The 25,676-nt window shown below is 41.2% G+C and overlaps 1 protein-coding gene across 4 annotated transcripts in view; it reads right to left on the bottom strand.

The window, feature by feature from the left end:
• The window catches only part of nostrin (nitric oxide synthase trafficking), a 44,319-nt gene extending 20,302 nt beyond the window's left edge, over positions 1-24,017 (bottom strand). For 3 of the 4 annotated variants that reach the window (XM_078552322.1, XM_078552325.1, XM_078552324.1), the window contains exons 1-3: positions 23,863-24,017; positions 20,140-20,225; positions 13,685-13,768 (exon numbers count right to left, since the gene is read on the bottom strand). In XM_078552322.1, coding sequence (XP_078408448.1) covers positions 13,685-13,768; positions 20,140-20,225; positions 23,863-23,889 — 197 coding nt within the window. In that variant the 5' untranslated portion in view covers positions 23,890-24,017. The remainder of the gene's footprint in view (positions 1-13,684; positions 13,769-20,139; positions 20,226-23,862) is intronic. The other variant, XM_078552326.1, reaches the window with a different exon arrangement.
• Between the last annotated feature and the right edge of the window lie 1,659 nt (positions 24,018-25,676).

Below are 25,676 nucleotides of genomic sequence, written 5' to 3'. Positions count from 1 at the left end.
CCGGCTTAGCAGTTCAGAACCAATATTTTATGGCTTAAGAAACAGCTCCTAGAAATTGAACAAAAGACTATGGAGCTGATTTATGAAGTTGGTGAATGACCTTGCCCACTAATACTAGGCAGAAAAGCACCACTGTCCATTCAATATTTGTTTGCCACAAAATAGGAAGGGGGGGCAGCGTTTAATTCTACTTTGTACTTTAATCTCAAATCAAGGTGGATTGGTGTTAAATCACATTTTTATTTTTGTACATTAATTCAGAGCAATGTCTGAGCCAAGAGCAAACCAAAATTATTTTTTTTCTGAAGTACAAAAGTAACTACTGTTTTTGTCTTGTCCCCATTGAGGGGGGTGGGGGGGGGGGGGGGGTGGAGAGCAGGGGGAGTCATCAACTGTACATTTGTAGTAATCCTGCAATTCCTGGCTCCACATTCAGGCAAGTATTATTTTTAAAAGTTTATCTTTTTGGTGGCAGCCTCTAGTGGTCCCTAAAAGGATCACATTTCCCTGAACACCACCTGGTGCTGGCTATGTTCAAGGCTGCCCAATTTTACAACAGGGGCAACAAACAGGTGTTTGCATATACTTCGAGCACAGACTCCTGGGTGCTTAGGTATCAGTTTTCATCTGAAAAATGATGTGGTATGAATTTTTTAGATTATGGCTTCTACATTGACTTTCAGTAAAGAATTAAATAACAACCCCTTTTAAATGCGTCAGTCGCAAGAAATGTGGCATTATAATTAGCTCAGAAAATGCCTGTTTTAAGAACCATCATTCTGAATGAAGAGAGACTGAAGGAGGAGAGCCATTGGTAATTGTTTTGATATTTGAGAGCATTAGCACCACCTGTCCCATACCTTTGTTGAAGGAGTACATGAAATTACAAAAAAAAAGGTCAATTCAATTCAAAGACACTTATGACCGGAATGGGATGGGGGGGGCGGGGGGGGGGGAAGTGTGCAGTTGACGTAACCCCACTACAGTGCAGGTCGCATTAAAAGTTTAATTCCCTCACCAAAATGCCACAAGCACGCACACACGGGCACACACACACACACACACACACACACAGTCTCTGCAGAGATGGGAAACTGAAGAGTAGACTTCATGAAAAAAAAACGATAAAGCTCGCAGCGTTTTGATGCTGTTGATCTGGGTTCCCCTCGTGTGAAGAGAAGATTACAGATCCCAATAGAGGCCTCACCAATGGAGCTTTGACGTGGAGAAAATAGTGCCGGGCCAATCTTTCTGGTCTCAGCCTCTCGGGTTTCCAAAGACAGGCAAGTTCCATTGAGATGAGGATTCCTAGCTGGATCCTGATAACCACTCTACTTAAGGCAAGGCAAGCAGAATGTGAGCTGGGCAGCTTTTCGTCTTCTCAGTTCAGTCTCCAACCAAATTCAAAAAAACAAGTTCAAAACTTAAAACTCATCTGTGTCATGTGAGTTCCAGTAAATCACTTTAATTGCCTTTAAACCAGTTTCCATCAGTTAAAATAACTGCAGTGCAAACGAGCAAACAGCACTCCCCCATCAAGTGCCATGCTGGTCAGCTTAATTCTTAGAAAAGGCTCCCACTCCAAAGGTGAACTTGCGAACCTTTTGTAAAAATAAAGATCCAGGTCAGCTTCCAATTGTCCAGATAATGCAGTGTCCTTCCATATTTTTTTTAAATAGTCTTTGAAGATATGGTTCTAACACACAAAGGCATACCCAACCAATCTACCCTGCAAAGTCCTCCTCACTAACGTTGAGGGAATTGTGCCAAAATTGGGAGAGTCGCTCTACAAGCCAAGTCAGGCCACAACCCGGCAAGATCATACTAAGAGAATCATAATCTCAGCTCAATCACAGGCTTCTTCATCACCATCCCTGGGTATGTCCTGTCCTAACAGCAAGACAGATCCATCTGAGGTGGCAGCACAGTGGTGTACAGTTGGAAGGGAGTGGCTCTGGGAGTCATTGAATCTGGACCCCATGCTCAGTTAGGGTTTTGTCAGGACAGTTCAGACTGAGACCTCATTACAGCCTTGGTCTAAACATGGACAAAACAGCTGAATTCCAGAGGTGAGGTAAGAGAGGCTGCCTTTGATATCAAGGGAGCATTTGACCAAATATGGCATCAAGAAACACTAGCAAAACTGAAGTTAATGAGAAGCTGGGGGGAAACTCTCCAATGGCTCAAGTAATGCCTAGCACAAAGAAGTATAGTTGTAAATATAGGAGGCCAATCATCTCAGCAGAAGGACATTGTTACAGGAGTTCCTCGGGCAGTGCCTTAAGCGCAACCATCTTTAGCTATTTCATCAATGGCTTTTGCTCCATTATAAGGACAGAGGTGGGGATGTTTGCTAATAATGGCACAATTTTCAGTACCATTTGCATTTCCTCAGATACTGAAGCAGCCCATGCCTGCATGCAGAAAAATCTGGTCAACGTTTAGGTTGCTGATAAGTGGACAGTAACATTCATGCCACACAACTGCCAGGCAATGACCAACTCCAACAAGAGAGGGTATATCCACCAACCCCTTGACATTCAAACACTGAATGCCCTGCCATCAACATTCATTGACCAGAAACTTAACTGGACCAGTATATAAATACTGAGGATACAAGAGAAGGTTAACAGCTGGGAATTCTGCATCAAGTAACTCACCTTCTGATTCCCCAAAGCCTGCCCACCATCTAAAAGGCACAAGTCTGATGGAATAATCTCCACTTGCCTGGATGCACGCAGCTCAAGTAACACTGAAGAAACTTAGCAATATCCAGAACAAAGCATCCAGTTGGGTTAATACCCCATTCACCACCTTAAACATTCACTCCCTCACTATTGGCACACCATAGCCACAAGTGGCCCATATACAAGATATACTGCAGCAACTTAGAGGTTCCTTCGATAGCATCTTCCAAACTTGTGACTTCTACCACCTAGAAAGGCAAGGCAGCAGACATATGGGAACACTACCACCTGTAATTTCCCCTCCAAGTCACACACCATCCTGAATTGGAAAAAAATGGCTGTTCCTTCATTGCCATTAAGCCAAAACCTTGGAACAGGAATCCTGGAACCTAACAGCACTGTGGGAGCATCAATACCACTTAGACTGCAGCGGTTTAAGAAGGCAGCTCACCGCCACCTTCTCAAAGGCAATTAAGATAGACAACAAATACAGCCTTGCCAGTGACCCCCACAAGCTATGAATGAATAAAAAAACCTAAACAAATTCCAACAAAGAACACTGCCATTGCCTAAATAACAAAACATTTTCTTAAGTACTATTGAGGATACAAGTAACATCGCAGAAATAGCTGTAAATCATGAAATGGAAGGTAGGAAAGTATTCAAGGAAATTACAATCTCCAGGGATGTGGTAGTGGGAAAATTGTTGGAGCTGCGGGCTGATAAGTCCCTGGATCCTGATGGACTTCATCCAAGGGCCTTAAAAGAAGTGGCTAGTGACCTAGTTGATGCATTGGTTTTAATTTTCCAAAATTCCCTAGATTCGGGGGACATTCTATCAGATTGGAAAATAGTGAATGCAACTCCTTTATTCAAAAAGGGAGGGAGACAGAAAGCAGGAACTACAGGTCAGTTAGCTTAACATCCGTCACAGGGAAAATGTTACAAGCTATTATTAAAGATGTCATAGCAGGGCACTTAGATAAATTCGAAGTAATCAGGCATGGTTTTGAGGGGGAAATCATGTTTAACCAATTTATTAGAGTTCTTTGAAGAAGTAACGTGCTGTGGATAAGGGGGAACTGGTGAATGTACAGTATTTAGATTTCCAGAAGGCATTTGATAAGATGCCGCATCAAAGGTTATTGCAAAAATAAAAGCTCATGGTGTAGGGGGTAACATATTGGCAAGGATAGAAGATTGGCTAGCTAACAGGAAGCAGACAGTACGTATTCTGGCTGGCAGATGTAATGAGTTGTGTGCCTCAGGGCTCAGTGCTGGGGCCTCAACTTTTTGCAATTTATATAAATGATTTGGATGAAGGGACAGAAGGTATGTTTGCTGAATTTGCTGGTAACACAAAGATAGGTAGGAAAGTAAGTTATGAAGAGGACATAAGGAGTTGGTGAATTGCATGGACAATGGGATGTAGATAAAGTGAGTGGGCAAAGATCTGGGAAATGGAGTATAATGTGGGAAAATGTGAAATTGTCCATTTTGGCTGGAAGAATAAAAAAGAAGCATATTATTGAAATGGTGAGAAGTTGCGGAGCTCGGAGGTACAGAGGGATCTGGGTGTCCTAGTGCATGAATTGTAAAAGGTTAGCATGCAGGTACAGCAAGTAATTAGGAAAGCTAATAGAATTCTATTGTTTATTACAAGGGGAATTAAATACAAAAGTAAAGAGGTAATGCTTAAGCAATACCGAGCAGTGATGAGACCACATCTGGAGTACTGTGTACAGTATTGATCACCTTATGTAAGGAATGATGTAAATGTATTGGACACAGCTCAGAGAATGTTTACTAGACTAATACCTAGAATGGGAGGGTTATTTTATGAGGAAAGGCTGAACAGGGTAGGCTTATATGCACTGGAGTTTAGAAATGTAAGAGGCTACTTGATTGAAACATATAAAATCCTGAGGGCTCTTGACAGGGTGGATGTGGAAATAATGCTTCTTTTTGTAGGAGAATCTAGAATTAGGGGTCACTATTTAAAAATAGTGGGTCACCGATTTAAGACAGATGAGGAAAAAGTTTTTCTCCCAGAGGGTTGAGAGTCTTTGGATTTCTCTTCCTCAAAAGGCAGTGGAAGCAGTGGTCTTTGAATATTTTTAAGGCACAGCTAGATAAATTATCAATAAGTAAGGGGTCAAAGGTTACTGGTGGTAGCTGGGAATGTGAATCTTGATGATCAGGAGTACTTGTACTGAAATTTCCTACTGGAGGTTATGTGGGTGGGATAAAATCCATAATAGGTTAGACTGTGTGTTGCTGCCATTTCTCATTCCTTGTTTTCTCGTGTTCTTACAATTTTAAAGATGGTTAATTAGTTAATACGTAACCGTACGAATTAGGAGCAGGAGTAGGCCACTCGGCTTCTTGAGCCTGCTCCACCATTCAATAAGATCATGGCTGATCTAATTGCCACCTTCATTATCACTGATAAGAATGCCCTTCATAATGTTAACATTCTTTGAGTTTTGTAGTGTGCAAACAGAGTCATCTTTGAGTGTATGTAAATAAATAGAAAAAATGCTCATATGTGATATTTATAATGTTAAAAGTGTAATCACTATGAACCCTTTTGTGCTCTAAGCAAGATGGCACTCTGCACTCATGCACACTCTTACAAAGTGCCCGCTCCCCCACCAACGTGTTTCCTCTAGGGAGGTAGAGGAAAGCTGCTCATTTCTCAGTCTATACAGCAAGCGGCAATGAGTAGCATAATTGGTGGCTTTGTAGTGCAGACACCCATTGGGCTGCAGCCTCTGCATGGGCAGCCATGGTTACTGGCACATGTGGAACAGACGATGGCTCTGATGGAGAGGCCAGGGAGGTGGAAGATGATGAATGAGGGTGCTGAGAAGCTCCCGGTACCTTCACCTTCCTCAGTTACCCCCACAGCCCTGGGTTGGCCTTCAGGTGGGGTTGATGGGGCTGGCTGCTGGTGCGCAGCAACTGTCCATTTCAGCAACTGTTGGGCCAACAGTGCGACTGTCCTGTGAAGGGTCGCCATGTATTCCACAGATGTTAGCGCTCATGCTCTGAGTGAACTGATCCAGGCTACTGAGGGAGGCTTGCAATCTTTTCTGGACAAGATGCTATTCGTGCACCTACTCCGAATACTGCTGCATGTGTCTCTCCATGACAGTCTCCAATCTTTCATAGTCGGAGCTCATGTAGTTGAGCCCCCAGGACAATGTGGAGCTCATGATGGTGATGGACTCCTCCATTCGCACTCAGAGCTCCCGCTGCCTTAGGGAACTCCACCAGATGTCCACACATCTGCTGCTGATTGTCCAAATATTGTGTCCCAAAAAGGGATTCCTGAAGCACCATGTTAATGCCCATTGGGGCAGCATCGTGACTTCCATTCCTCCCTCTAGAGGGACTGTGCACAGATATCTCCCTGACTCTTGACACCACCTCCTGCACTCAGTGCAGTGCCCTTTACCCTGTGCCACCAACTCTACACATGCATCCCCCCACTGTGTTGGTATCTGAGTTGGAGTTTGAGGTTGTTTGATGTGATGCTGCCTCCTCGGACAGCTCTTCCTCCTTCCAATGGCCGAGGGATGATCAGGCCCCAGGGTTAAGCAAGCAGATCTGGGATCTGTGTGAGACACCAAAGGAGTTTTTTTTAGGTATAGCTCTTCTCATTACGAAATCACACTCTGATGCGTGCCACTGCCATAACCATGTCCACTCTGTCCAATGCAACCCCATCCTTGCACTCTCTCTCACACCAAAATCCTCTTGTGCTCAGTGAAGTGACAACATGACCTCCACATTACTACCATGTTCCAAGGTGCATTTACCACTACCTTTTATCGCCTGCTATCGGTGATTCACCATCACCAACAGACAGCTGCTCAAGAACACTGGCAGTCTCCATGGCCATTGTTCAGCCGAGCGAATTGTCGTCAGCCAGGCTGACCCACCCCCAGTCCAGACCATCTCCTTGGCATTGTTTACCCTCTTCGACTGCAATGACAACATGATTTCATGTTAAAGATAAAATACTGCAGATGCTGGAAATCTGAAACAAAAACAAAAAAATGCTGGAAAAACTCAGCAGGTCTGACAGCATCTGTGGAGGGAAAGACAGAGTTCACGTTTTGAGTCCATATGACTCGAAACGTTGTCCAACCCATCTCCCGCACCTCTGCCCTCACACCTTCCTCTCCCTCCCAGCACCATGATAGGATCCCTATTGTCCCCACTTTTCACCCCACCAGCCTCTGCATTCAAAGGATCATCCTCCGCCATTTCTGCCAACTCCAGCATGATGCCACCACCAGACACATCTTCCCTTCAACTATCCCTCCCCCCTCCAACTGTTAGCATTCCGTAGGAACCCTTCCCTCCGGGGCACCCTGGTCCACTCCTCCATCACCTCAACCCCCTGCCACAGCACCTTCCCATGCAATCGCAGAAGGTGCAACACCTGCCCCTTTACTTCCCCCTTCCTCACCATCCAAAGGCCCAAACACTCCTTTCAGGCGAAGCAGAGCTTCACTTGCACCTCCTTCAATTTGGTCTACTGCATTCGCTGCTCCCAATGCGACTCCTCTACATCAGAGAGACCAAATGCAGACTGGGTGATTGCTTTGCGGAACACCTTCAGTCTGTCTGCAAGCATGACCCAGACCTTCCTGTCGCTTGTCAGTTCAATACACCACCCTGCTCTCATGCCCACATGTCCATCCTTGGCCTGCTGCAATGTTCCAGTGAAGCTCAATGCAAACTGGAGGAACAGCACCTCATCTTCCGACTAGGCACTTTACAGCCTTCCGGACTTAACACTGAGTTCAACAACTTCAGACCATGAACTCTCTCCTCCATCCATACCCCTTTCTGATCCTCCCCCTTTTTTCTTATTCATTTTTATTTTTAAATTTTTATTTATTTTTTTTCCCCCACTTATTTTCATCATTATTATTTTTATAATTTATTTCAATTTTATTCATTGTTTTATCCCCAGCTTTTAGCCTTTTTGATCTTTTTTCCCACCAACATCCCCTCCACTCACCCCACCCCTACTCGGGCCATCTGTCATTTTCCAGAGTGCTTATCCTGATCCTGCCATTATCACATTCTGCTTTCCACTGTCACCATTAGCACCTCCTTTAGCCAGCACCACCACTATTAACAACCCTTTGACCTTTTGTTTATGACATCTTTTGCAATCTCTCCTTTGCCTCCACCTATCACTGGCCTTCTATCCAGCTTCACTTGTCCCTCCACCCCCACCTTAAACAGTATACATTTCACCACATTTCTACTTCCCTTCAGCTCTGAAGAGTCATACGGACTCGAAACATTAACTTTGTCTTTCTCTTCACAGGTGCTGTCAGACATGCTGAGTTTTTCCAGCATTTTTTGTTTTTGTTTTATGATTTTATGTTAGCCTGATATATTGTGCAAGCAGGGATCTGTCATCACTGTGTCCGTGCATCACAGTGCTCATTCACATCTGTTCTGTGAGCAGCTTACACATACAAGCCTCAATGCTGTAGCAGAGGTATGTGCCAGGTCTCACACCTTAGCTGAGCATGCAGATGTGACCTTTCCCTTGGAGTTGTGTGTGGTTGAGCCAAGCTTGCCAGAAGGCAGCAGGTCGTTGATCCTTTTCCTGCGCTGAATCCATGGATGCTGATGGTCTCCTGCTGTGCTCACCATAGTCACAATTTGAATCCAGACCTTCTTTCTAGTGGCTGGTGGATTATGCTAGCCAACAGGGTACGGGACTGGGAGCCCATAAACCAGAGTGGATGTGGAAAGGATGTTTCCTCTTGAGAGAATCTAGAGCTCGGGGTCACTGCTTCAAAATAAGGGGTTGCCCATGACGAGGAAAAAACTCTCTCCCTCAGAGGCATTCTCTTCCTCAAAATGTGGTTATGGCAGAGTCCTTGATTTTTTTAAGGGAGAGATAGATGGATTCTTGATAAGCAAGGGGGTGAAAGGTTATTGGGAGTAGGCAGGAATATGAAGTTGAGGTTAAACTCAGACCAGCCATGATCTTATTGAATGGCAGAGCAGGCTTGAAGGGCTGAGTGGACTACTGCTCCTAATTCATATGTCCATATGTGGGACTGCTTTCCTCCTCTGGGCCCCATCGACTAAAACTTGCAGCTTGTAATCTTAGAAACATGGAGCAGCTGGACCCATCCCTTTCCGTGTCTCATGTGTGTGACATTCTAACAATACAAGTGTACGGCAAAAAGGGTCATGAGCCATTTCGATTAGAATGCTCTCATTCATTTTCTTGTGCTTGAATACAGTAACCATTTTCAACATATCATTAGTGATTACTGTTAAGGTATGGTGACAAAAATAGCTCTGCAAAAGTGCTTGGCACCATGTGTGCTATGGCTGCGGCTGCAAGGTAGTATGCTGTGTTCCACGACCACTGGCAGCCCTACTGGTTTATTCCCTCTTAGTCACACTGTTATGACAATGTGTATCTGTGAGGGACCTGGACAAAGCTCAACTGTGTGAGTGCATCCTGATAGATGAGTGGTAAGAGGGAACGATGATGGAATAATGTCCATGGTACTGTTCAACATTCATCCACTGAAGCACAGCAGCTAACTACATTACTGCAGAATATCTGTACAGGTAGTGGTGCAAAACATGACATCTCCATAGCTGTGTCTTGCAATTCCACTCTATGATTTAAGTGCTTCAGTAAAGCCCACTTTGAATAGGCAGCAATAAGGACAACGTTTTCCCCCTGGAAAAGCCCATGATGCACCATCCAATCCAGGTGCAACAGCTAACAGTTGGACAACATTTATTGAGTTCCCACTCACCTGACAAGTCAACAACATCTCCTTTGAGGCACAGGGACTTCACTACCCTCTTCTGACCTCTCAAATGGGCCTTCCTGAAGGCCCACTTTTTATCTGCACCCGAGACACCACACTCACACAAGACTCACCTCTGACCCCTCACTACTTCTGGGGTCGCTGCCCCAACTCATAACACAGCCCATCCATCCTTAGACCGAAAATCAGATGTTTGGAGCCACGTTTATAGAAGTCGGGTTCACGGAGCTGGGAATTCTCCCAACTCTGCACGTCCAATGCACGGACGAAAATCTAGGCCATAGTATCTGTTCCATGCGTTGGCTAAAATGTCTTCTGTCTGAATCCTTTGCCCACAAAGGAATGTCAGAGTCAATGATCCAGAGGTCACATGATTATGGCAAGCCGAAGTATATTACGTGCACAGTGCACAAACACAAGGGCATTTCTCCAAACATTCCTCTAAACTGTTTTTACCAAGTATCTCATCCATTTTCCCACTACCCTTTTGAAGACAAAGCATTTTTCTGATCTTTGGTTTTGTTTGGATCTTGTTAGTTTTGCACTTCAACCCTCTTGCCCTATACACACAAGTCAAAAAAACTTGTTAACACCCATATATTCTATTTCACAGATCCAGATAACATCCCTCTCAATAATTTTATCTGTGAAAACAGGTTCAGTCATGCAAGTGCCTCCTAAGGGTTTAAGTCCTGGGACTTAGAACTATGACTCTTGCTCAATGCATTTCTTGAAGGTAGGATGCAAAAATTGTGCTTCCAGAGGGGAACCACATTCACAGGGAACACAGGGCAGAGAACTATAGTGTCAATGTGCCTTTTCTGCATTGAATATAGAATCATGGAATCATCCCTAATGTTTCAATAATGACCACAGCAGTAATCTATATAAGGTCAGATTCCCTTGAGATATAACGTAGTTTTTAATTAGCTTTCAAAACTGAACAAAGACCTGTAAAATAGTTGAAACTATGTCTGCCAGTGACCCCTCAATAAAAAAAAAACCATGTTGCAGTTTCAGGGAAACTTACACCTTGTTATCTCTGAGGAGCTTCTAACGACTACCTACGGACTGTACAGCCCAACTTCAAAGGGAGCTACATGAAGGCCATTAGTATTTGAGAACCCAGTATAGCCAGCGGAGACGGAACGGCTACTAAGACAATGGCCTCCCAAACATACCTTTTAACCCATAATTCATATCAGCCTGGAACATAAAGCCAATTTCCAGACACTGCATAAACACCATTTGTTGAAGACATTGTGGAGTGGTAAAGTCATGTGATATGGGTTTCTGGCTTGTAGAACAAATAATATTGCCTTGCTGAATGGCATAGCCCAGTCTGCCGTTTAACATCTGACTAGCAGGCCATACTGAAGGAGCTCCAACCCAGGTTGGATACCTGGCCCATCTACCATTCTTTGGCTGGAAGTCTGTACTATTGCCCACAAGATTAATTCATCTCTACATGCCTATCTCAGCGTGTGTAGGGAAAAGTAAAGTATCCAGCATTGGTTTTCAACCCACCACCCTCCGTGAAAGAGTAACTCATAGGACTTTGATTCTGGAATCTGGGACCCACGTGAAACAAAATTTCCTTTCCCTGCGGTCTCTGTACCGTAAACCATTCTTTTCACTATCCCTCCCTTTACTGTCTAAGTACGAGGGGAACATTGCGAACTGGCTTTCATGTTTTGAGTGTGTGCAGATAAACTAACCCTTTTGAGTTCATCCTATCTCGAGTTTGCTGCAGGGCTATTAATAGAAAGTTGGATTGCACAAAAACCGAGGGGTTGGGAAATATGCCACTGCTTATAAAGGGGGAAACAAATCAAACACCTTTCTGTTTATGGATAGGTGGTGAGGAGAAATTAGAAATTAAATTTACCCACTTCCTGTCCATAACACAACTGAAGTACCAGATTCTCATTGACTGGGAACTTTCAGTAATTGATTTGTAATCACATTTAAATCCATTCCCTTTTCCACCTTTGCTATTGGACACCCTTTCATTATGCATCTTGTTCCCACATGCATTATACAATATGCTTTATCAATTTATGTTTTTTTGAATGTTATTAATCTACCTTATATTTGCCCTCAAATCACAAAATTCATATTTTACAGAAAGCCGTTTCTCCAAGTTGTATCTAAATTGTGTGAACAGATCTCGACTAAAATCCAGAAATTCACTGGCCCCTGGTGGTACTTTTCACATTTGTCATCCTTCTTTTGACAAGACAATTTTCAATTCAGCAACTAAGACCTTCTTTACAAGTCACATACATAGACTCTTACTTATCAAGTGTGTTCTCCAAATTTAAGAAAAGTATCATGATGACCCCCTGACCCTGCATTCCCAGCAGGAAGTGGTGAGTGTCAGATGTACATCTCCGCAAATCCCATGTGCATAACCTATGATTTTCTCTCTATTAATGTAATGAATGGAAAATCATGGACTAGATGCCCAAGATTTCCAAAAAGTTCATTCACAGTGAAGATCATTTCCTGCTGAGAGCACTGAATCATGGAATCATCCCTTGTATCCTTAGTTTAGTTATTTCCCCAAAGAATTCTAGTAGATTACTAAGGCATGGCCTATTGCTTCGAAATCTATGAAGTCTATTTCTTATGGTGTTTGTTCTTTTGAAATGAGCATTGATTCTATGTCCTGTAATACTAGTAATCCTTTTTTCGCTACTTCCAGATATTAGACTAACTACTCTATTCTGTAATTCCGTTTTTTTTTTGAATATTAAGTTAATATTTCCTATTCTCCAGGTCCAGAGGTAGAGCACTTGTTTTTCGACAGATCTTCTAAAAATATTAGTGGTGTCTTTTCCTGAGGATAAAGAAAGCTTTGACACTAAAATAGATACTTGGCGTCATTAATTAAATGAGTTTCTCTGCTTGTCTAGTGCTTATCATTTGGTGTTCTCATCACTGTGGCCTGGGTTTGTGTCCTGGGTCAAGGACTTTGAACTTCTCAATTTAAAGTTAATGAGCATTTAGAAATGCTAATCAAAGAAAGCCAGCATGGATTTATGAAAGGCAAGTTGTGCTTAACAAAGTTAATGATTCAAAATTTGCTGAGAAAATGATGGCGTGTGAACAACGCACATCATTATTAATGTGAAAATTGGCCAGTAACTTGTGGCGAGGAAGAGAAACATTGTCCCAGATGCCTGTTGTCCCTGCTGCCTCATTATCAGCTCACACTACCAGCAAATACAAGCTTGTACACATTTAGGTTTGAACAAGTCTAAATAACAGGGCACGCCCTGCTGCAGCAAAATCTGAGCCAATACTTTTTTTTAAAAGCAGTGACTGACTGAAACAATAAAGGGATGCAGTAGATGCAGTGGGTAAAGATTTTCATACAGCATTCATAAGCAGCACATTGAAAAAAAAGCATATGTTATGAGGTAGCGTAGACAGGAAATTGGTTGATGGTTGGCAAACAAAGAGTTACAATAAACAATATCACTCAGATTGGTGGCAAGTTGAAAATGGTGTACATCAGGAGGGTCTTGGTGTATGAAGATGATTTGGACTTGGTTATACTGAATAAAAACAGAGGCTGTGGGGAACAAGAGAGGCAACAGGATTAGTTTTGATTTTTTTCTAGCAAGGAGCTGGCACAGAAATGATGGGCATAGATTTAAAGCAATTGGCAGCAGGATTAGAGGGCAGTTGAGAAGAAAACGTTTCACCAGGGGGTCTTAAGGATCTGGAACTCGCTACCTGAAAAGGTGATGGAGGCAGAAATCCTCAAGGCATTTAACAAATACCTAGATATTAATTTGAAGTGCCAAAACCTACAGGAACCAACCAAGAGTTGGAAAGTGGGATTAGACAGATAGCGTTTATTCGTCTGGCACAGACAGGATGGGCCAAACATGGCTTCCTTCTCTGCCATAACTTTTCCATGGCTCCATGTTAATGAAAAAAATTACTAACGAGGTTTTCAGGCTTTGCATCAGCACTTCTTAAAAAAAAATTTATTTTTTCTAAATTACCATTTCAATATCTGAGTCTTTCACCTATATAAACCAGATTTAAATCACCCAGGACACATCAATAATCTCTCCATTCAAATCAGGTGTTGTTTTATCCTTATTATTTAAATGCAAAATCTTATATTTCAGATATGTTACTTACTTTTTTATGATGTTGGTGGATGCTTTGGTAATTTTGCTTGCCAGTCTGAGGAGTCCTTTGGCGTACCTCTTTTCTAGGTCAGCTCTTAAAAAAACACAATTAAACCGTTATGTGATGTATAGTAGAGTTGTTAAAACTAGAGTGCCACACAGTTTTCCTTTTTTTTTGGTGCCTGCTTATTGATGCATGCTTTTTAAAACTGCAATACTACACAACTGCCTTTTTTGATGCAGCAGCCTGTGCAATAAAAAGCTTTTGCCTGCAGTAAACTATTGAATTTGTATATCTGCCATACCTGATAGGAGCAGACATCTGAATTTAAATTGTCTCCCAAATTACATTATAGCAAAAAAAAGATTCTTCCCAAGAAATATGCTCCACCACAAGTCTCCAGAATTCTCAGTTATTGCATCCTGTATAATTATACACTGGAGAGAGTCCAGCTACAGGAAGTGGAGGAAGTATCATGGGAAAGGGAGGAGAATCTGGATGAAGATAATGATCAGCAAAAGAATGAGGACGGCTTAGGAAGCCATCCTGTCGCTGATCCAAGAAATGTCAGAAATGTTCTGATGTACGAGAAAAAGAAATAAATCTAAGCAAATTCATAGACACACCCAAACCCCTATATTTATTATCTGCATCATTTCCCTATCTCAAATTAAACATTTCTGTAATTTTCTAAGCGTACCAAGGTCTATCATATTCTAATCTCTGGTATCCGCGTTAACAAGGAGCGAAAAAGTTGAAAATACAATTTATTACAACATATCATGCATAAGCTACATATGATCTTCAAAACAACACCATTGTGCTTCCCTCTTGTATCTCTACATGCTCAACCACCAGTCTCTAAGCAAGAACATCCAAGTGCTACCTGAGCCTCCAAAAACATGCCTTAAACAGCTGCTGGCTTCACATTGGGCCACATTGAATTGGGATGTTTGTCGTATCCAGGAACCACCGTCCTAAGAGAGATCAATGCCAGATTGCATCTCCAAATCAGATGCCAGGCCACCCAGTCCTACTGATTTAAACCAGCATGTTCAAGCATCTGGGGGACCCAGTGAGTCCTACTGGACCTGCAGTCCTGAGAAGATGTTAGATTCTGACAGGTCAATCATGCCTGGTACATTCTCTGAGGGGCCAACGGATCAGCTGAAAAAGATTGAATAGTCTCAATCGAGGCACAGAACCCTCTGTGGTTGCTTTTCATCCAGTTCAGTGAGGCCAATTGCCTGGCTCCATTCTTATCTATCTATTAGTAGGAATCTCTTACCACTCCTGCACCCTAACTTCTGACAACCCCCAAGAGTCTATCCTTGGTTTCCTCCTATTTCTCATCTACATGTTGTCTCTCAGCGCCATCACCTGGAAACACAATGCCAGGTTCCACAAATAGCTGACACCACCCAGCTCTACCTCATCTCCACCTCTCTTGACCACCTCCACTATCTCTAAATTGTCAGATAGTTTGTCTGACATTCAGTTCTAGAGGAAGAGAAATTTCCTCCAATTATATATTGGGAAGGCTAAAACCATTGTCTTTGATCCCAGCTACCAACTGTCTCTGACAACTGTCTGAAGCTGAATCAGCTTGCTCGGAACCTTGGTGTCATGTTTGAGCCTGAGATAAGTTTCCAACCAGATATTCACATCATCACTAAGATGCCAATTTCCACCGCAGTAGCATTGCCTGACTCCATCACTGCCTCAGCTCACCAACTGCTGAAACTCTCATCCTTGCCTTTCCGACCTCTGGACTTGACCATTTTAATGCAGTCCTGGTCGACCTCTCACTTTCTACTTCCACAAACGTGAAGTCATCCAAAACTCTGCTGCCCATGTCCTAACTTACACCAATCCATTCACCCATCACCCCTTTGCTCGTTGATGTACATTAGGGGCCAGATAAACGTCAATTTTAAAATTCTCATCTTTATTTTCAAATCCTTCCATGATCTTGCCCCTCCCAAACTGCTCCTAATTCTTATGCTCTCTGTATCTCTGTATTCTCCTCCAGCCCCACAACTTTCCGAGATACCTGTGCTCCTCTAATTCCAGCCTCTTGAGAATTCCTGATTTTAATCATCCCACCATTGACAGCCGCATCCTAAGCTCTGGAATTCCTCCCCTACACCGCTCTGCCTCTGGACCTCAGTTTCCTCCTTAAGACCTAGCTCTTTGACCAAGCTTTTGGTCATCTGACCTAATATCTCCTTATGAGGCTCAGCGTCGTTTCTTGTTTTATAATGGCCCCAAGAATCCCCTTGGGATGCTCAAAGTGCTATATAAATACAAGTTGCTTTTATTGTAAGGTTTCATGGAAACTGGAACTAACATTACTCCGGAAGCCTTGTTTGTGGTGATGGCCTGTCAACTTTTTTATAGCTGCTACCCTCTCCAGGGACTTCTGAAGAGATAAAAACCCTCCCTGATGGCAGACTTCAACAGCTAAGCAGACAGATGTAGCACATTCTGGGAATCAGGCCCATACCTGCTTGTGCATGAGTGTGATGCTCTGTTTGCATCCTTTGAAAGCATTGTCCATGAGATTTGTGTTTACATCCAAAAACTCCTCAGTCAAGGCTTTACATATTTGGATCCTCAGATCAGAGACAACATTGTCTTCTTCATCCATCCTCCTTTCCCCTGACCACTAATGTATTGTGTATCACACAGTGCTGTCCCATCCTGATGCCTCTGGCTGCCTATTTCTGGGCTGATGCTTGGGGCTGATGGAATGAATGGCTGGCGGGCGATGGGGTGTGGGTAGAGTACTAGCTGGAGCAAAATGATTGCTCTTCTTTCACCTTTTGCTGCAACGAGAATGCAGGTGACGTTAAGAGTCTCTCTGCTCAAGTGGGAATTTGGCAGAGAACTGAATAACTGCACGATTACTGGAAGACTCAGGACTACAGATGACTCATGACGAGGGTAGGATTGATATTTAAAGTTTCAGTGGTGAGCATGGGAAGGGGGAATTGGTAATTATGCAATCTCTTTCAGCGCTGACAGACTGCTAATTTTATGCGTGAGAAAAAGTGTTTTACAATGCCCTTACTGACAGTACATGCAACTCTAAGGTACTGGTTGCACCAGCATAACAATAAGGCAAATGGTATATTTTATGTTGCCTATCCTGATCAAGTTATTTTATTTTATCCTGCATTATATTGTTGATCTAGGGGTTGGGGAAATGGCACTCATCACTTCATTCTCCTTCTCCCTCTACTGTACTCACTGTTTGAATTGTTGAAAATTTCCTTTTAAGCTGTTTTAATACCTGTAGTACCATGTTGATTCCCACCCTGATGGGTGATTGAGGCCAATCGCTAACTGGTCTCTAGCAAGACTCTGTTGACAACTATGCAAATATTATGATCCTGGTAAATTTGTTAATGCTGGAAATGTGGCTCAGAGGTGGGTAGACATGCATGGCCACTACACTTCTGCCAGTGCAATGGAACGGAGGGAAACCCCTATGTCTCTATACAGGATGGAAAAGTCATTCCCAATCAATCCTGTAAGTACCCCTCATTAAATGAATTTTAAACCTCAATCACCCCTTATCTCTCTCTCCTCCAGTCTCCATCCTGAGGATCTATAACTGAATCAAATGAGGTCCGTTCAGTGCTCTCTACAAATAGTAGAAGTAATCCCTTTCTTTTATATTCAAGACTTATGAATCCAGTACTTCATTAGTCTGCTTGATTGCATTTTACATATCTGAGTTAATTTATGTACCTCATCCCTTAAACCCAATATTCATTTATTCCACTCGTGTTTCACCATTTATCCCTATCTGTTATTCTTACATTCGAAGTGTACTACTTCATATATCAAGTTGTTGAACTGGATCTGTCCACTGCTTTGCCCAATTGCTTAATCTGCTTTAGGCACTTTTATAGTTTTGTGCTCTCTCATTTGCTGTTCATGATACCATTCTAGTTTAGTAGATATACTCCCCTTTATTCACCAATCCAGACCACCCCCTGTGCAAGGGGACTGTTAATAATATTTTAAAAAATACCTCTGAGCCCAGGCTGTTTCCCTGGCCTCTACCCTCCAGTGGCGCCCTTCCTGGAGGCTGGTATGGCTAAATCAGCCAGCATACCAGCCTCCATTGTGAGGTTGGGCCCTTAAGGACCCAGGAACTCCCAGTGTAGGCTATCTCAACCTGCAGTCCCACCTGTCTAATATGCTTAGCCTTGTAAGCAGCAGAGAAATGCCAACTGAGATTTCCCAGCTAAGATCAGGACCCAGTTTGTCTAGCCTTTGTCTGACCTGTTCCATCAAAGTCCATAAGAAATTTGGTCCCTCGTTTCCCCAACCATGCCACTACTTTATGTACTTCAATTTTAGATAACATCAGTCCCTTAACAAATATCTTCCGTAAATTCACATATGCATCATTCATTGATTCTTCTCTATTGCCACCTCAGTGATTCTGTTAAAGAATTCTATTAGGTTAATTAGGCATGGCCTAGCTTTAATAGTACAAAACTAACACTCATTAATGAGCTGTGAAAAATAGTCATGGTAAGTCTCATTTCATGCCTCCCTGTTGCTAAAACTTAATCTCACCAGCTGCTGCTGGCCTTCACTTCCCAAGTTCAGTACCTTAGATTCCAAGTGCTGTGAACTAAAACTCTTGCAGAGCAGTGTGGAGATTTAGTACGCAATCCCCTGAAGAAGCAGGCTCAGGAACTTTGTGATTTTATCATTTTCCTAGGGTGCAAACCAACAGTTTTTAAAATCCGGTAGTATCTTAAAAGGGCAGTGATTGGGTGTCTGGGACCTCATAGCTGGGTTGCATGTTCTGATATGTCAACATTATCATGGAAAATCTGCTACTGGCATGATTTTTAAAAAATTCATTCAGGGGATGTGAGCTTCGCTATCTGGGCCAGCATTTATTGCCCATCCCTAGTTGCCCTCGAGAGGATGGTGGTGAGTTGCCTTCTTGAACCGCTGAAGTCCATGTGGTTTAGGTACACTCACAGTGGTGTTAGGAAGGGGGGTTCCAGGGTTTTGACCCAGTGACAGTGAAGGAATGGCGACATATTTCCAAATCAGGATGGTGAGTGACTTGGGAGGGGAACTTCTAGGTGGTGGTGTTCCCATCTAGCTGCTGCCCTTGTCCTTCTAGATGGTAGTGATCATTGGTTTGGAAGGTGCTGTCGAAGGAGCCTTGGAGAAATAATCTTATCTGTTCGTTTTTGTTCTTCGTGGATTATCTGCTACAAAGGTGTTCAAGTTATTACGCTGGCATCAGTTTCAGGATTGTTACTGACCTCTACGTTTTACTTCTTGGTTTATTAGCCACTAACTGAGGGGTGGAGAATAGAGGTCAGTGCTGTCTGGCAATTTGCGTGTTCCTGAAATTCACCTCTGATGAGAAAATCATCAATAACTCTATGATAGTTATGCCTCATAGAATGTTTTGCTGACAGAAAGAATATTTTAACAATACAAAGAACAACATAAGGCAAAAGCATTTTAGCAATAGGCAAACCTCTTCAGCAGAAAGAACTCTTCAGTGAAGAGGAATATGTTTTCTGATATTTTGGTGACTGAAGAACATAATTATGATTTGAAAATTGTTTCCATGCAAAAAGCATGTAAACAAACAAAAACACTTCTGTGATGGAGAAATATTTCAGGGAAAGAACATTCAAGTGAGAGAAGCATGTTTGACTAATACAGGAATTTTCCGACAACAGACAAGTGTTTCAGCCGCAGGAGAACCTACCAAGGATAGGAAGTGCATCTAACAAATTCAAGGATAGGAAGAAATTGAGTACATTTTAATAACTGTTAATTTTCTTGTCTTTAACCCTACATCATAAAAAATTGATGGCTGCAGGTTTAAAATCTGTTTTTTTTAAAACAATTTTTAACATTATTTCCATTAACCTTTTCAATATTTGCTTTCTAGCATTGACATTATGATTTGAATGTGTTTGGTGTAAGCACACATAACCAATGTCTTATTTAATAATTCTGTGAGCCAGAACAAATACTAATCACAGTTAAATATATATTAAATCACACAGCTTTGTGAATACACCATGATGCATTGGACAATATAATTAGAATGAGCCAATAATAATGATGTAGCTACTGTGTTTAAAATTACTCAAGCAGATACTGGTAATCCTTTTATTCAGCAATTATTAGCTATTTAATTATTTTTTCTCACCCACCTGAATATCTAAGTAATCTAGGTGGTGCTCCACAGCGTCTTATTGTGTTTTAATGCTTATTATTTATCCCATTGAAGAATAATAGGACTCACATACACAAGATCATACTTTATATTGCAGTAATATGGATCGGCATTGGCAGACATAAAACCTCTTTTCAATGTTCAGAAAAAGTGACCATAGGTCAACTTTTACAATAGAATTACTTTGTGAGTTTTGTAAAGATATTCATCAAATTTATTGTACCTCTGCTGAAGGACAGATATGAGTTCTTTGCAGTAATTGTCACCATTTTTGGCAAACTTCTTGATATGTTGATATATTCGATCATACTGAAAACAACAATATGTCAGTTAAAATTCACATATATTCATCTTTTCACCAAAATAAATGGAAAAGTAAAGTTTTACAAGTCAGGACTAAGGTTGTCAGAAAAGAATAAAGGAAGCATATGAATCCAATTTATATCATTTATTTCTCATGTTGAATTTACTGAGTACCTACTTACAATATTGTCATTTGGAACATAGGAATAGCAGTAGGACATTCAGTGTCTTGAACCTGTTCCACCATTCAATAGGATTATAGCTGACATGTATCTCAACTTCATTTACCTGCTTTGATCCATAAACATTGATACCCTTACCTAATAAAACTCTATGGCTAGTTTTCAACTGAGCCAGCATCCACATCCTTTTGCAGGAGAGAATTCCACATTTCCACTGCCCTTTGTGCAGAAAAGTTCATCCTAATTTCATTCCTGAATGGTCTAGCTTTAATTTTAAAATGAGGTCCCCTTGTTCTGGATTCGCCCACAGAGGAATTCAGAGGAACCCAGTCTTTGTATCTACTGTATCAAATCCTTTTTATCATTTAAAGCACTTCAGTTAGATCATTCCTCAATTTGCTAAATTTAAAGGAATACAAACCAAATTCAGTCAACCTGTCCATATAATTTATCCTCGAGCCCAGTACAATTCAAGTGAATCTGTGCTGTACCCCCTCTCCTATGTTACCCAACACAAGTGCAATACTCCAGATGGGGACAGATTCAAACTCTGTACAACTGGAGCATCATTCCACTTTTGTTCCAATCCTCAAAAGATAAAAGTGAACGTTCCATTAGCCTTCTCAATTAATTTTTGTACCTGTGCACTACTTTTTTGGGATTTGTGCACCCATAAACTCAAATCCCTTTGCTCCCCCACAGTTTAGTCTTTTGCCATCAAGAACAGTTTCCAATTTGTCTTGGATCCAAAGTAGATTAGCTTACATATCCCCATATTGAACATCATCTGTCACAGTTTTGCCCACTTAATTATTCTGCATGTGCCCTTTGTAACCTCCAGCTCCCATCTACACAACTTACAGCTACTCCTAACTAACTCGTCTGCAAATTTGGATATATAACTCTCTATTCCTGTACTCAAGTCATTGATAAGTATAATGAAAAAGTGATGCCCTGGCACAGATCCTTGGGAAGCAAAAAGCAAGAGTTTTAACCTGTTACGAAAGTATAATAATTTTCATAATATTTTTCTGTAAAAATCTTTTTGTTGTAAAGGAGGTTTTATGGGTGTGAGTATAGATGGTTCTGTCTGTGTGATTTAATTACCTTGGAGTCAGGTAGACTGCAAGCTTGAAATTATCAAAAGAAGCTAGGTGTAGAAATGTACTTGAAATGCTAATGAGTAAAATAGATGCTATTTTAGCATGTAAGGTGTGGAGGGAATTTTCATTTTTAGATAAATGAAGGGATTATTTGGATTCCAAAGGGATGTTAGTCTGTTTCCAACTAGCCAGATAAGCAAGGCTAAGGAGTGTGTGAAACAGCCTTTAAGAAAACTCCAGCCATTTGTGCATAAGTCTGCTGTGTCAAATAATTGAAGTTGGAAAAAAGTATTTGGAATTCCACTGTCAAGTCACTGTGTTAACTGGCTGGGTTTAAAAAAAAACTAAAACCCATTTTTCACTGTTGTCTTAAAGGGGATGGGTAACTGGGAGTCAGGTTAATTAGGAACTTTAGGAGTTGTTATAGTATGATGTAATTGTAGTCTTATGAATGCGCTTGAAATTTTTTATTGTGTTAATAAATATTTTAATTTAATCTTTAAAATCTCTAAAGGTCTTAGTGGACTAATTACTTCTGAATTCAGTGCACGCATCTTCTCGTAACAAATACAAATTGCAAAACTGTTATGATAGTATGGCCAAGTTTCCCTTGTGGATTTGGTCTGCCTGGCACACATCATCTGCCACATCATAACAAATAGCAAAAAGCAGTGGATTTGGGAGGTTATTGTATTTAAAAAATCAGAATCCCAACCCCAATCTGCCTCCAACCAGCCCACTTCTAGTTTTAACAGGGGCTGTCAGCCTTATTTTGAAGCATGGCTTCAAATTTAAAATCAGGCCGGCTGGATTTCCTGAACCTTGGAAATCCTGGCAGCTGAAGGAACATGAGGCCTACTGGATCCAGGACCCCGTGCCTTTTTGTCTAACCGTTGGAATCAACATACTTGCCTCAGCAATCCCCCAACCCTTCTTATCTTTCACTGACCTCCCTAACTACCAGGCCAGTTAGCCTAACATTTGTCATAGGGAAATTGCTAGAATCCATTATTAAGGAGGTTATAGCAGGATACTTAAAACTACAGTGTGATCAGACCAAATCAACATGGCTTTATGACAGGGAAATAGTGTTTAACTAATTTATTAGAGATTTTTGAGGAAGCAGAAAGTAAGGTGTTGGAACCTGTACATGTGGCGTACTTAGATTTCCATAAGGTATTCACAAGGTGCCGCATCAAATGTTACTATACAAAATAAGAGAACATGGTGTAGGGGGTAACATATCATAATGGATAAAGGATTGGTTAGCCAACAGGAAGCAGAGGGTAGGGATAAATGAGTCATTTCAGGTTGGCAAGCTTGTAACTAGTGGAATGCCACATGGATCAATGCTGGGGCCTCAACTATTTACAACCTACATCAATGATTTAGATGAAGGGACCAAATGTATTGTAGCTAAATTTGCCAATGACACCAAGGTAGGTAGGAAAGTAAGTTTTCAAATACAGGTAGAGAGCCTGCAAAGGGACAGAAGTTTCCCGACCTCAATCCAGCTTCCCAGTTCCTTGCCCATTTCCAAGCAAAATTCAGCCCCAATTTCACATTCTGTCAAAAAGAATACATTTTCCCTGCTGTCTCCTACCTCTGAACCAATTATCAAATCATGTGCCAAAGTAATCTCCAATCCCATGCACTCTCATTTTTGCTAATATTCTCTTATGATGAACCTAACGAAGTGCCTAGAATTCCATACAGACAATACCTATAGACGTTTCCTTTTACATCTTTTAGTAAACTGTTCAAAGAAAAAAACTAGATTAGTTAGACATGACCTACTCTTCACAAATCAGTGCTGATTCTTTGATCAGTTTATACTTGTTTCAACTGCACAGTCTCAGTAACCTCCCTCACAGCTCATGTTGAACTGACAGGGCTGGAGTTTCCTGGTTTCTCCCTCGCCTAAGCAATGGATTCGCTGAACAAATTCTCCAATTTAACGTGTTGGCCCTCAAGTTCATTCCATACTGAATCCGAACAGGCAATACTGAATTAAAAGGGCTAAATTACCTCACAATGTATTAATTTGATTATATTCCACATTAAAGTCCGCATACACATTTTCCTTAATTGTGTTCGGAATACAGTTAACTCTTGCACAAAAAAAAAATCACACCAGTAGTCACACTAATGTACCTTTTGAACAACAATGTCGTAAATTTCAAAATTTAAAATAAGCAGTGAAAGTCGAGTTACACAAAAAATAAAGTTCTCGTCCTGATAAACTCTTTGATAAACACTTTCTTTCTCAAACTAAGTAGCATGTTTTTTAATGTTTTTATTTTCAACTGTACTAGCAACAAGCTTGAACAAGGAGTACTGAAAAGAAAGTTTTCTTACTGTACACCCGCTCACTGGATCTCTCATTTTGCCTTTCTTCAGGGCTCTCACGTACCAGGAAAATGAGTGGCGCTTTCGAGTTTGCACTTGTACTTTGAGCAGTCATCTGATAATGAAGCAGCAAAGACAAACATGTGTCCCTTGGGTCCTAATGCCCATATATTAAAAAGCACTGCCAAAAACAAAATGAGCACAATCTCTTTAGATCTTCGTTTACAGGAGTTGTGCAGAAAGTGCATTAAAGTCAGAGGTTTATCAGAGGCCCTTGCATATCAGGAGATGCCACAGTAAATAGTAACTCTCACTGTTTCAAATGTCACTTTCAGCTACTTGAACGAAAGAGAACACAAAGACGGGTCAGGGGCGTTTCCATTTTATTTAATATATCAGTGACTAATGTTCTTTATAGTAATCCACTCATCAGACGAAGTTGTTGCAAATAGTAGTGCAATGATTAATTGATTTATACATATGTTACCTATAAGAAGATTCTCAAAACTGTGTGAAGATCTGAACTCAAGTCAGCCATTTCAAATGTTAATGAGGGAGTGACCTTGGACGATTAAAATATAAGTGAAAGGTAAATTTCACGTGGCGCAGTATCCCTTTCTGGTTTAAATTACTCATAGGAATGCAATAGTTTAAATAAAGTAGCATAATACAGGTACAATAATCTAAATAGAGGTAACAGCTTTGAGAAACAATAAAATTGGCAATTCCTACAAGGAATGGCAACATGTAAGCCCTCCTATTTCATTTTTCATGTATGCTGCAAGTAATCTACCCAGATTTAAAAATCATCTGAACAGGTAAAATCTTATGGAAATTGGAATCAGAAGTGAGGATGGTCATTGAACTCCAAAGCGCTGTGGGAGCAGAGCATGTTGGTGTAAACTGTTGCTGGCAGTTATCAGCCTGAACTTCAATAATTCACAAGGGGAAATATTTAGTTTCTGGTATGAATATTGAACTTGTTGAGAATATCTAGTATATAGAATGCTCTTACTCACATTTCTACGTTCACATCTGCAATAGACTTTGTGTAAGAATGAAATCTGATCCTTGGTTTCAGTCAAAATATTTTCTGAAATGTTTTTTCATTGGTAATTTTAATCCCAATAACTGAAAACTCTGTTAAAATAAAAGTTTAAACAAATCAAAATATTTAAAAAGTGCATATTTCATAATAACATTATGAAATGCATCCACTTATTTGTCTTTTAATGTTTTCATTAATATTTTTCTTTGCGGTTGTCAGCTTCTCCCAAAAACTTAGCCTTTGACTTAAAATTATAGTCTAAAGCTGTGATCTGTAAACTGAATTGATAATGTGCTATGTACCCAATTTCCAAATAATTATTTGAATCATTCAATCTACAGTATTGATGGAATATTTTTCTTCAGTTTCTATCACTTTCTACTTGATCCCCAGCAGCCCATTTTTCACTGTGGCTGGTTTTCCTGTGCACTGGAGCTGATGATTAACTATTGCCCATTTTTCACTCTCACCAAAGACCCATTTCACCCTCATTCACTCCAGATGAAGACACTACTGAGGCAAGATATAGCCGGAGAGAATGATGAACAAAGATCCACCTCTCTCAGGAAGGCAGAGAAATTGCTGTCCTTGGCTGAGTTCTCAGAGGTCCAGCCTTTAAGAAATCCATGAAGCAGAAGCATGGATATGATGTATGGGTTTGGAAACAGTTTCTTCTCTGGTGGGACAGAAAAGTTGAAGGAGTCCACAACTCACATCTACGATACAATGCCAGAATATGACATTCGTGAGGAGAGGAATGGTGGCTGTGACAGTC

The sequence above is a fragment of the Cetorhinus maximus genome, chromosome 11, assembly GCF_964194155.1.
Source record: "Cetorhinus maximus chromosome 11, sCetMax3.hap1.1, whole genome shotgun sequence".
NCBI classification, from domain to species: domain Eukaryota; kingdom Metazoa; phylum Chordata; class Chondrichthyes; order Lamniformes; family Cetorhinidae; genus Cetorhinus; species Cetorhinus maximus.
The sequence above is the reverse complement of the archived record's forward strand: the minus strand, read 5'-3'. Positions and strand labels throughout refer to the sequence as shown.